The 12,891-nt window shown below is 42.9% G+C and overlaps 1 protein-coding gene across 1 annotated transcript; it reads left to right on the top strand.

Annotated features, from left to right (window-relative positions):
- Positions 1–2,124: 2,124 nt before the first annotated feature.
- On the top strand, positions 2,125–11,426 carry ntn5 (netrin 5). Its single transcript, XM_046065181.1, has 6 exons — positions 2,125–3,601; positions 4,441–4,629; positions 6,462–6,611; positions 9,295–9,345; positions 10,194–10,274; positions 10,554–11,426. The coding sequence occupies exons 1-6, from the start codon at positions 2,128–2,130 to the stop codon at positions 11,147–11,149; spliced, it is 2,541 nt and encodes an 846-aa protein (XP_045921137.1). The 5' UTR covers positions 2,125–2,127; the 3' UTR covers positions 11,150–11,426.
- The last annotated feature ends 1,465 nt before the right edge of the window (positions 11,427–12,891 follow it).

The raw sequence follows: 12,891 nt of genomic DNA, 5'->3' as shown, positions 1-12,891 counted from the left end.
TGCTGCTCACCTACAGCATGTTCCTCCGACACTCCGGTTGTGTGAATTTATGGAAAGCAGCAGAGAAAAACCGTTGAAACCATATCCGGAGGGTTACGGTGGCGGTGCCAGACAGATGATCTGGTTTCGGATGGAGAGTCTGGATTTGGCCTAGAGGGGCGCATTAAAAACCTCAGGGGCCTCTCTGAGATGAGCATCCATTTATCAAAGTGGTTGTAATGGGCCGATGTTTAATTAGTCATGTAATGTGACAAAGACAAGAGCAAGTGCATGTCATGGGAATGTTAAACAACCGCCCCCTTTCTCTTCGAGCCTCGTGTGTTTCACTCGCCCTAACCCTGATCCCCCACCCGCCTACGCTTACTCGCCATTCCTCATCCAGAATACATTCTTCCACCACTTTGCTGAATCCTCTAATAACCTTTACCCCGCTCACAATCCCTTTCACACTGTCTTCCCTTCTTATCCAGCCAGGACACTGACACCGTATGAAACAGGAGACCTAATTAATCACCCGATCAACTTATAAGTCCTGCTTTTTATCAGTGCGTTCAGATTCCCGGGGGGCATGTCTTGACATGCCAGGAATGACCAACCGAGGCATTCTGGACCCCAGGAATGTGGCTCGATGGCACCAGGGTCACAGTCACACCGCTCATCTCTGCACTCTTTGCTTGTAGCGTTTCCTGTAGCAACATCACAAATAAGGTTGCCTGATATGCCTGATCTTGGCTTTTGTCCTCAACCAGGTTTGGTTTATCCACTTTCTAGCATGTCTATGCTTTTGGAGGCCTTTTGGAGCAGAGCAGCTTGTCCGAGGCAGCAGACCTCCTCACATGCCCCTCAGAGCTGTGTGGTCCCCGAGGGAAGCCTCATATTTCGGTCGTTGGCTAATTGAGCGGGATGACGCGGCCCGGAGAGGATCTCAGCCCCGTCCTCTCCTACGGGTTTGGTTTATGAAGCCCTGCTGACTTTGCTGTCAGTGTCAAACGCTTGTTAGGACATCATCAATCTCGGAGCAGTTAAGATTATTCCCAGAACAGAATGAAAGGGGCAGGTGATAGATGGGCAGGCGGACGGAAGAGCAAGGGAAAGTTGTTTGAAAATGTGGAAGGAAGGTAGTTATTGATGAGAAAATGACAGTCCTCTTAGGAAGGAAATAAATAAGAATGACCCAAAAGTGGAAGGCGTTGAACTTTCTCAGCAAGAAACAAGTAAAAGAATTGCTTGTTGGGAATGTGCTTCTGGGCTTCATGTGAGCAGTAAAAACCATAAATCACTGGTTCCCGAGCAAGTACACACATTGTTCGTTTTGTCCACATGCCAAAATTAACGCTCTCGGGTATCAAAACTTGACAGAGGAATAAATTACTCTCATCACCAGTTGTAACAGAGGGGAAGGGATTTGTTCGCGCTGTGGACGTACACAAGTCTGTGTTTGTCTTTACCACGGAAGTATCCGTGTAGGGGCTCAAACCGAACACACATTTCCACCTATAAATCATTTCCTACCATCCTCAAGACTAATCTCCAACTCCTCTCCTTCCCTCCCCTCATTTCGTTCTGTCTTTTTTCTCATATCCCTCTTTTCTGCTCGATAACACACCACTCATGCTCAAGCATCTCGCTCGCCTGCAGCACTGACCAACGGTGAAGTGATTTGAAAAGGAGAGCCATAAACGTGATGGATGTGGCCCAGCTCAGGGTTTAGCCCCAGCTGTCGGGCATGTTTTTTGTCATTTCAGACAAAATGTGCGCCCTTCTTCACCCGCTCTCACCAACCCTTTTCGGGGGTTAAGGGGAGTTTGAAGACGAATGTGTTCTTAAAGGCTGTCAAGGTCATGGGTTCAAACCAGTGGCCGACAGTACTGTGAAGATCGGGGATTACATTTTTACAGGATGAGATCTTCTACCGAAAGCCAATAAGATGCAGTTGAAGTGATGCAGTAAGCTGGTATCGTGTGTTTTCAATAAAGGCACAGGTGGTCTATCTTAGATTTCCTTCTTTGGCTTCGTCATATAAATCAATCACTTTGTGGGGTTTTTTTTTTTTTGGTTTTATGATCTAGCTCCCATGGTTTTCTTTTAAAAATCATTTAAATTTTTTTCTTCCACAGGCTGGATGACATGATGTTACTGCCCTTTTCCCCTCCCCCCTACACCTCTCTCTTCCCTGTTTTCCTTCTACTCCTCCTTTTCCTTCCTCCATCCCTTGTCTCCTCTTCCCTTTCCCACACGCCGTTGAGCTGGACTTCGCCTCATGACCCCTGCTACCAACTAGACGGCCGCCCACGACACTGTCTGTCGGAGTTCATCAACGCCGCCTATGGCATCCCCGTGAATGCTAGCCACTCGCTACAAGGGCCTGATTATGACAGCAACATCACCACCTTGACGGACCTCCACAACCCCCACAACCTCACCTGCTGGATGGCCCACAGAGGTCCTGACACCGGAGAATGGGTCCTCACGCTACCTCTGGGCCGCCGCTTTGAGATCACCTACATAAGTTTGCAGTTCTGCCAGCAGGGGGAGCCATCAGACCCCATCTCTATCTCCATCCTCAAGTCGATGGACTATGGGCGGACCTGGAGACCAATGCAGCACTACTCCAGTGACTGCCTTGGGAACTTCGGGCTGCCCTCCCAGACGGTGGCCCAGACAAGGCACCAAGAAACAGAGCCGCTCTGCTCAGACCCTCGCCCACTGCAAAAGCAAAGGGGCGGCATGGTATTGGCCTTCTCTACCTTGGACGGACGGCCATCCTCTCCTGATTTTGACCATAGCCACACCCTCCAGGATTGGGTGACGGCCACGGACATCCGTGTGGTCTTCCACCAGGTGTCCAAAGATGCCAAGGTGGGCAACATGGATACGAAAGAAGAAGCACGATGGCGTGATGGTGCAGAAGATGACAGAGGGACTGGGCTTCTGAGGTGGAGATCGGGCCACAAGGGGCGCACTGGAGATCAGGTCGCCAAGTTAAACACAGATAATACACTGGCATTTTTTGAAAGGGAGACAGAAAACTCAGAGATAAGGGGGGGGAACAAAGGGGAGAAAGTGGACAAACATGGAAGGAAGGGTCATTATAAAGGGTCCAGTCAGGACGAAGATGGACACAATGTGACCAGCAAAGAAGGGGGCGATAGTTTTAGTTCGGACACATTTGCTTCATCAAAGAAAGGCGGGAAAGGCAGAGGGCGAGGCCGCAAGAAGGAACACAATCATTGGCTGCCTTGCCCAAATGGAGACTGCAATTGGACAGTTGAGGGGCAGAGCAGGAGCAACAAGGGGCGGGAACTGAGGAAGAGGAGGAACAATATGCTCAACACAAAGCAAAGCTCCAGGAATCTGCAGGTGGCCCCACCCTCTGCTTTTACCTCTGCTGTCCGAGCTCCTCTAGCCCTCTCTGACCTGCAAGTTGGCGGCCGGTGTAAATGTAACGGACATGCTTCCAGGTGTCGGCGTGACGACACAGGCCGAGCGATGTGCGTGTGCAAGCATCACACAGCAGGGCCAGACTGTGACATGTGCGAGGATTTCTACTGCGACAGACCATGGCATCGAGCTACACCCACACACCCAAACCCCTGTGTTGGTGAGTCCTGGATTCTTTTGCTGAATGAAAATGTAAAAAATGTGTTATGTTATTTACACATTGCATGTCTTGTCATGGTTTTAGATAACAAAATAAACATATGCAACACAAGACATACTACAAAAAGAAACTACAACCACACAAAAGGTAGAAAGGGGGGGTGTCAATGTTCTATTTAGTTATATAGGTGTTTTCTACTTTCCTATAGTATAAATGTCTCTGATCCATTTAAGTGATACTCCAGAGATACAGCACTGCCCCTCCATAAAGCTGGGGGACAGATACAATCTTTGCATCATTGCAGCAGAGGACAAAATGGATCCCACTTTTCCCATAATGCACGTGTCTTTATAGACCCTCACTGAGTGAATACCCATGTCTTTCAAACTCCACACTGACACAGGCTTTCTGCTATAAACGAGTAGTCTCCAAGTCCGGTTGAGATAACATCATCAGGGTTATTTTCTCAGCCACAGAAGAAACGATACACCTGTTTTAGTAGAACTCCGCATGACAAGAAAACTGAACTTTATAGCTTGGCTTGTCCCCACAGACACATAAAGTTCAGTTTTCTGTGTCGTCGGTTCAAGTCTGGCTAGAGACTTCTGTTGTGTCCTTTCTCTCTCTCTCATTTCTTCCTGTCATTTTTCTGCTGTCGACTCTCTAATAAAAGCATAAAATGCACCAAAAATACTTTTAAAAAGAGATGAACTCCAAAGAAGTCACTTGTGTGATGGCATCTTCACTACTAACCAACACAACAATCCAAAACATTGGATATGAGATCCTGTGATGATCATTTTCTTTATTGGTATTTATTATTTCTCTCCCATGTCCAGCCTGTGAGTGTAACGGCCATTCAAACAAGTGCCGCTTCAGCATGGAGGTGTTCCAGCAGTCGGGCCGGCGTAGCGGAGGTGTGTGTCAGAAGTGTCGCCACCACACGGCCGGGCGCCACTGCCAGTACTGCCAGAATGGATACACTCGCGACCACAGCAAGCCGTTGAACCACCGCAAGGCCTGCCAATGTAAGTCACTAGATGTGTGTTTACAGTATGAGTGTGTGAAGCGGAAGAAGGAAGTGTATTATTGTATTTGTGCATGTGTGGGTGAACAACATGTAACTTTAATAACTAACTGTGCATTCCTGAAAGATGAAAAGCGTGTGCGAGGCAGTGTTTATGTCTGACGGGCTGACTACATGTCTCTGTGTGCCCACTCTGTCTCAGTCCGGGCGTATAAGTGTTTATGGGGTGGTTACATTGTGAGAGTGGGCAGCTATTCCTGTTAGCGATGCACACACAAAAACACACGCACCCCACTGAGCTGCCACCTGTAACCCCATCATTACCGCAGGTTGGCATCTGCCGTGACCCCTGACCTTTGACTGGTCACATGTCCTAAGGGACTGTGACACTCTGGCATGCTCATGGGGAAGCTTGACCACAGGCGTAATATATCCAAAGTTAATGGGCTCCCTTTGAGCTTGACACAGAGATGAAAAAAAATATGCCAATATTAAACATCCCCATGTTTTATCACTTTTTATGCATGAAACAAAAGCAAACTGTAAATTTTCTACCACACAGTCTTACATCTCAGCTTTGATTTAGTGATGCTATATTTCACCGAGTTAGCCTTCAGCGACCAATTACTCATTTTCTCCAGTCAGGTTGTTTGGGCTCATTGTAAGGATTTGTGTAAACATTACTAGACTGTGAACAGAGCTGCTGAAGTGCGGCTTCCTCTCTCTATCTGTCTTCTCTCATTGGGTCTTATCCTGTGAAAGCACTAGTAAATAAAAAGCTTTGCAGTGTAAACCATAGCAAATCCAGGCAGTAATCATTATACAGCATCACAACAGCCAACATTAAGAACAAAACAGAAAATTTAAGTTTAAGTATGGGATTGGTCTCCATCTTGATAAAGACTGATGGGCTAAAGCCATCTGGGAATAAGTCCAGGTCCTTATTGTTCTATCCCTGATAAATGCTGATATATTAGTGTTGTCAGGGAACAAAATCATCCCCGTCATCACGTGATATTCAGTTGATAGCCCAATGGAGGAATTTGTCTTTGTTTACCCAACAAGACAGCGACAAAATAGATTTTATGGTGTGAGTACAGGTCTCGGGTCTTTTCTCAAGGACACTCCCTCCGGACGGATGCTGTCGAGGAGGATTAAATCTGGGTCCTGTTCTTGATGGATGGTCTTCTGTTGACCTGTCTGTTGTTTGTGCAGTAGTCACAGGCACATGTTCTTGCTTAATATATCTTTAACTTGCTTTCTCGATGCCCGCTCCTCCACAAAGCCATGGCACCTCAACCAAATACACTTGCTTGCCCATTTCATATTCATGCAAATTAAACACATTTACATGTGGAAGCTCCCCATCGCAACCACAGTCGTCTGCGGTTGGCCACTGATATCCCTCACTGGGTTTCTGAACCACCAAAAAGACTACTACTTGAAAGCTGCACTACTTTGTATGGCGAATTGTCGCATCTGCAGTTCCCTCTGGTCTATGGAGCATTTTAGCATCTTTTAATGGGAGTAACAAACCAATGTACACTACCTGCCCAGCACCACAAAGCAGACAGGCAAAGTTAGCTAATGAACACGTTGGAGCATTTAGCATCTAAAGAGCCAGAAATTTCCCTCAGGAGTGGGTAGTGACTAATACAGAGATAAAAAGAGGGTGTTGCTAACGCTTCACTACATTAACTCCAAAGGTGATAACTTGTCTATTGGACTTTCAGCTTGGTTTGTTGCCCCCAAGTAGCCCAAAGAAATAATTAATTATTGCTACCTCGAGGCTAGTCAGTATCACATCTGTGAGCTTCTCATTCTCTTTTTCAGCGTGTCAGTGCCATCCTTTGGGCGCAGTGGGTAGCTGGTGTAACCAGACATCAGGTCAGTGTCTGTGTCGAGAAGGGGTAACCGGCCTCAGGTGTAACCGCTGTGCCCCGGGATACAAACAGGGCAAGTCCCCCCTGCGGCCCTGCATACGTAAGTCACCTACTAGGATCAATGTTTATTCAGAATCTGCAAATAATGGCAGCTGTCTCCGAGAAGCAATGGCAGAAGGAGCATGACGTTTAGCCCCGAAAACACATTTGGAGAGGAGGTCCCCAATCCCCGATTCTCTTTACAATGACTGCAGCCTTTCCATAACCATATCCAAGTAGTCTGATTTGCCTAAACTTAACCAAAATTTTACCATTAAGGGGACACATCAGAAAACAGTCTTGCATTTATGATTATCAACTGTGCGTCCAATCAGAAAATATGGGTAGCTTTGGAAGTCAGTTCCAGTCGATTTTGTTGTTTATGTTGGATGACTTGTTTTAATATGGATTATGAGTCTTAACTTATCTGTACAAAAAGTTATCTATGTGTTTGATGCATGTAATCTTAAATAAAATAAATAAATCACAGACTTCTAATAGTTAGTTGTCAGTCATGACAAAGTTAATTTCTCCTTCAACCTGATTCGCTTGTGGCCTAAATGGATTAAACCTCCTATCAAGCTCCCTGAGCCTTTATCAAGTGGTAGCTCAATATAAAAGGGGCCGCTGCTGTCCAGACTAATTTGGCCCAATCTCCCAGCGTGTCCCCTTTTCATCATCCCTCGAGACGGTTTCCATAGCAGCGTTAACATGAGTTGACCTCTACAGGGAAACCTCATCTCCAGCTGATCTGTGATCAGCGTCAGATCAAGTGGATTGTTGCTACTCATATCTCTTTGCCTGGCCAACACTGAACTTCAGCAATGAGCGCTAATCCACGTGTGCTTCCCGGCTAATCGTACGAGTGCCGACAACTACACAGGCACTGACTCTGTGTAAGCCCCAATCAGGTGACATAGGGAGCCAGAGGCGGCGAGCTTCACACCTGTTGTGCAGCTCAAAACGTCCCCCATCACAGGGCCCAGACTCATAACTCTCCCAGTGAAAGGAGTGAGTGAAAGAAAACCTTGTTTGTTTTTACTGCCAGACCATCTCAGGCTATGTTTAGCATCTCCCCCCACCACCACCTCTAACACCTCCTCTCATCAGACAGACGAAAAGGCACGCAGCGGCACAGGCTAAACTTAAAGTTAGCCTCCACTGAACTTTTTTATCTGCACCATGAGCAGCACAGGAAGTCCACATGTTTAAATATGTCTCTAAAGTCCTCCTATACAAGGGTAAAACACAGTAACTACATATTTAGGTAAAGACAGACAACAAGCCAACCAAAGCAAGAGAGTGAAAGGATAGCTTGTGAGATAGCCACAGTTAGCTAAAGCTAAAGCTAAAGCTAAAACTTAATTTACTTACTGCTTACTTATTGTTAACTGTAAATGAAAAATATCCATTTTGAATAACTGACTTACTAATCTTGGTAATTCACTTGGTTTTCCACATAATAAATTGAGGCTGTAGCTGAATCCAACCATGATGGAGAAAACCCGCAGCTAAACTCCTGCTAAGCTAACGTAACCAACTTGTTGTGACTCAAGTGAAGAGCTACCTTTGAATTTACTTATAAATTATATCATTGTAAATTAATTTTATTTAGTTTAATCTCAATAATAGGAGGAAAGACACCTAGCAAACAGTTACATTTAATTTCTATGACCTACGAAACGTAAATAATCAATAAAATAAAACAAAAAATAGTTGTACATTTTGATGGTACTGCATTTAAAGGTTATCCAAAATGCAGTAACTGCATTTTAGGTATTATACAGTATATGTTATAGTCAGATTTTGATCAGATATCTTGGTTCAAATCATAATTTGTCCCCATTTTATAGACTGTATTCCAAAGTTTGTGTACAACTGCTTGTGTTTGTACAACGTTAAATATTTTAAGTCACACAGGAACATTATATATTCCTCACAGCAAGAAATTCAAATATGTTTTATCTTTGTATCAGTAACAAAAACTCTGGTATTGTGTAGGTGCACTAGTATATAAAAAATTCGGTACCCATAGTCCTGCATCCCTCATTTGCCTAATTTTGACATCTCACATAATTTACATAAATATATATAGGCTACGCACAAACCCACAGGACCTTCCCGTTTTTTAAAAGTGGGGACAGTCAGCTGGGTGGGGGTGTAGGGTATCACTGGCCCAGTTGTGTCAGAGAGGACAGGACATGGATGGGGGAAAGAGTGTGTGACCTTAGTAAAATATGGCTGCGCTCTCTCTCTCTCTCTCTCACACACACACACACACACACACACACACACACACACACACACACACACACTTTTATAGGAGGCCTGGATAATGTATGTGCAGACCAGCAGGTTGTTCACTTTCCATCTACAAGTTCACACACACTCACACACACTCACACACACTCAGGCAAACTTTATTACTCCTTCTGTTTAATGTTTGAGACAAAACGAGACAAAAAGTGATAGTTTGACCTTACTAAATTACAGAAAGTAAAGTGTGTGTCTTTGTGAGCGTCAGAGAGTGTGTTTTCCAGCCCATAAAAAAGGGACCACACGCACTCACTTTTGACACTTGCTTATCTTCTGTGCAGACATGCCCCACGCACCGAGAGGCATTCAAGCATAGTGTGCATAACACACGCAGTCTGCAACAACCTGACAGCTCATGTAGGTAGGCTGAAGCGCCTCTCTGTGTGTCTTTTCCTCTCACCTGTCTCAAACTGCGTTTATGTTTGCAGGAATTCAAGAGGTCGCTCCGACCCCAGTGTACCAACCTCAATACAGCATAGGTGAGAAATGACACTGGCTTAAATATTATAACCTATCAATAAACACACATAGTAGGCTACCTGCATTTTTCCACAATGATTTATCATATTTATATTAAGTAGGGTTGGGCAATATGACAATATATACAGTGAGATGAAATAGTTTAAATGGAAAATCTACCATCAGACTGTTTATACAATGGTAAAGTAAGCCCATACTGTTGTTATTGTATGTATAAACAGCAAGACCTTGATAAATGATTTAACCATTTCCTCTAATGTTAGGTGTATGATAATGGCAATCTATTTTTCTTTCAGCCCAACTACAGATTCATCACCCCCATCTTATATCTATTTATCTCTTTTGATCTTGTTGTAAATCACCTGGTTATAAAATGTGCTAGACAAAATGTATATTCTTATTTAGAGACTCAGAAGTGAAAATAATGCCTTTACCACAATAACAGAACAATTGACTCTGTAAACTTCCTTTTAAACCAGTTGATGTCCTCTCGTGTACAGCATGCATATTTAAAGCACTTCTATGGAATCATATATCAAAATAAAACACTTCTCTGAAGCCTTGCCATGGGCCACATTTTTTTTAATCAAGGGGTCCTTGAATTGAGAAACTGTTTCGGGAGCTCCTGCTGTGTCTCATCATGCAGTAGCTAACCACTCCCTCCTAGTGGCGGCTTGAGGAATGTCCCACCTGCTGCAGCCGAGGTCATCTGTTAGTCACAGGATACTGTGATGACAAATACAAGCAGCCATATTGTAATTAGGGGAAAAGACATGTGCTGATATGCCTGCTATGAAATGATACCCTCTCATTTGATGCATTCTCGCTCCCTCTCCCTCTGTTATAGCGGAGGAGTGTGTTTCATACTGCCAGCCCTCTCAGGTTAAAGTCAGGATGAACTTGGAGACCTATTGTTTCAAGGACTACGGTTGGTGTCGTGTTTTTTTTAAGTTATTACCTTGTCAAAAGTGATGATTTAGAAATATAAAACAAATGTATTTGCTTATAAAATTAATGCAATTTTAATCAAATGTAAACTACTGTAAATTTAATGACTGAAACCAAATTTGTGTCATGTAAAACCTAAATATTTAAAGTAAAGATTAAAAGAAAGAAAATAATTGAACAAAATGATGAAAATATATACATTAATAATTATATAATTTAAACAGTGTTATTCTATATATTGCATCTCTGTCTTTGCCAGTGCTGAAGGTGCAGGTGAGAGGAATGGAGCGTTCAGGTCCCTGGTGGCAGTTCTCCATCTCAGTCCAAACCGTCTTCCGCACAGGGTCCACCTCCCGCGTTCGTAGGGGCCCCCACTCCCTCTGGGTCCCTGACCGCGATCTTGGCTGCGGCTGCCCCGCCTTGCATGTGGGCCGGACCTTCCTCCTGATTGGTGCAGAGGAAGGGGAGCGGGGCTGGGGGCCTGAGGAGAGTCGCCTGGTGGCGGACCGCTCCACCCTGGCCCTCCAGTGGCGGGAACACTGGAGCCCCAAACTGAGGGGCTTCCGGGGGCAGGACAAGAGGGGCCGCTGCCCGCCAAAATCCCCCAACAACCACCAGCACCACCACCACAGGGAACAAACAAATCCCCAGTCTGGGTACATCCCCCCTCACCTGCTGACTGAGAAAGACACGGAGCCTCGCAGTGTGAACACACACTCTGTGAACGTGGCTGATACTCAGACCTCAGTGGTGCTGCACACACACTCTCACACAGACGCTGAGGTCAAATCCACAAAGGCAACCTCCTCGCCAACTCTACCCTTTCTGGTGTGCTCTACTCAAGGTCCTGGATGAAAAACAAAAACCACAAGGAGATAACAGGAAGAGTTTTTATAATCCACTTTCTGGATATTCTGCAAAAAGAGAAAAACTACAAGAAAAGTGCTCTTTTTTTACAGTTTCTCCTGAAGGTTTCAGGAGAAACAGGCCTGACTTTGCTTCAGAGAAACTCCACAACACACATAAACACAAACACCTGTTATGTGATGTTCAAACGCTTATCTAAAAATGTGAAGAAACACACATTTCTTGTTTTATCTTTTATCTTGGAGGGAAAAGGTCAGCTTTCAATGATAAAAATATTCTAAAATTCAGCACAATTGGTGCTATTTGAAAAATTTGAATTTTAATATTTTCTTCTAAAGAAGCTTTTGAAAATGAAAATCTGACTAAAGTCTGACTGAAATGCCATGCGGTATTGTTGTCTTATGAGGACATGTTTTAAGTATTGTTTGAATCATATTTATTCATGACTCACTTTGTGTTTCACACACACACAAAAATCAAGAGAGAAAACTCACCATCTAAATAAATAACTTAAAATACTGAATGTGCAGATTTAGCAAAATTATTAAAAGGGTAAAATTTCTACCTCACATTAGACATACAACAAAATGTAAAAGTTTTTTCAGAAATGTGATGTTTCCTTTTTTAAATAAAGAGTGGCCATGGTACATACATATTTTTTTACTTCAAATCCATACTATATCCTTGAGTTTGTATTTTTATTTCTCATATTTAATTTTGAAATTAACATATATTTAAATAAAATGTAATAGTCCTCACCAAGAAAAAAAGTTTAAAAAAAAATTGTTTTTTATTTCCTGGGAGCAATAATAATAACAACCAATGTTTTGAAACAGACCCCAAGTTTTTAAATAATATATATACATAGGCATCTACCAAACAGTTGAGACGCTCACAAAATAGCATTAATTATACTAATAATATGAATAGATTCTTGGGAATTTTTTAGTATAAGGGCCAGAAAAGTGCGTGGCCTAGCACCAGAACATTTTTAGTGTCCATCTACTATTTGTAAAACAGAATAAAAATCTGAATTACAAACCATGTACTGTTACAATGCTAGTAACATGTTTACCAACATATGTCAATTTATTACCATGGAATTCGTAGTAATACATATTTATTCTAGATATTTACCATATTTACAGTACTTTGAAAACATCTCAGAAAATGGTGAAAAATCTTACTGGTAAATATTTTCATCAAACATATTATGAAATAACGTTTGTTTTTAGACAATAAAAACTCATTCTCACTCACTCAATGATTTCTGCATATAAATAATAGAATAACATTAAATGCATGATATTAACAACAACTAATTACCAAAAAAAAATTTTTACTTGTAGCAAATTGTTAATTTGAAATACATTAGCTTAGCTTCACTTGCTTTACCATAAAATGACAAAATACCTGTTTGAAAGACTTTTATTGTTGTACAAACTTAATCAGTTCTGTTCAGTAATACCTCTGAAACTACAATTTGTCAAAAAAAAAATGCTTAATATGGAAAATTCCACCAAACATAGTATTCATGTCTGGACTAACCATTTTGGTAACCAACTTTCTGTAAGGAGCTAAACTGAAAATGCATATTATATGTATGTATATGTATTTCTTAACTAATGCTCCAAACCTAGTATTGCGCACCTGTATTATATCCACAACTTACATTATTCTCGAATAGACTCTTTTCTGGATTTTCCCTCTTCACAGGTCACTCACACACA

Source organism: Micropterus dolomieu, linkage group LG12 (assembly GCF_021292245.1).
Source record: "Micropterus dolomieu isolate WLL.071019.BEF.003 ecotype Adirondacks linkage group LG12, ASM2129224v1, whole genome shotgun sequence".
Taxonomy (NCBI): Eukaryota; Metazoa; Chordata; class Actinopteri; order Centrarchiformes; family Centrarchidae; genus Micropterus; species Micropterus dolomieu.
This window is presented reverse-complemented; position numbering and strand designations above follow the sequence as displayed.

Coding starts and splice junctions, on each gene's coding strand:
- ntn5 (XM_046065181.1), top strand. CDS start 2,128: ATGATGTTACTGCCCTTTTCCCCTCCCCCCTACACCTCTCTCTTCCCT. Junction 6,612..9,294: donor CCCCCTGCGGCCCTGCATAC/GTAAGTCACCTA, acceptor TTATGTTTGCAG/GAATTCAAGAGGTCGCTCCG. Junction 10,275..10,553: donor CTATTGTTTCAAGGACTACG/GTTGGTGTCGTG, acceptor TGTCTTTGCCAG/TGCTGAAGGTGCAGGTGAGA.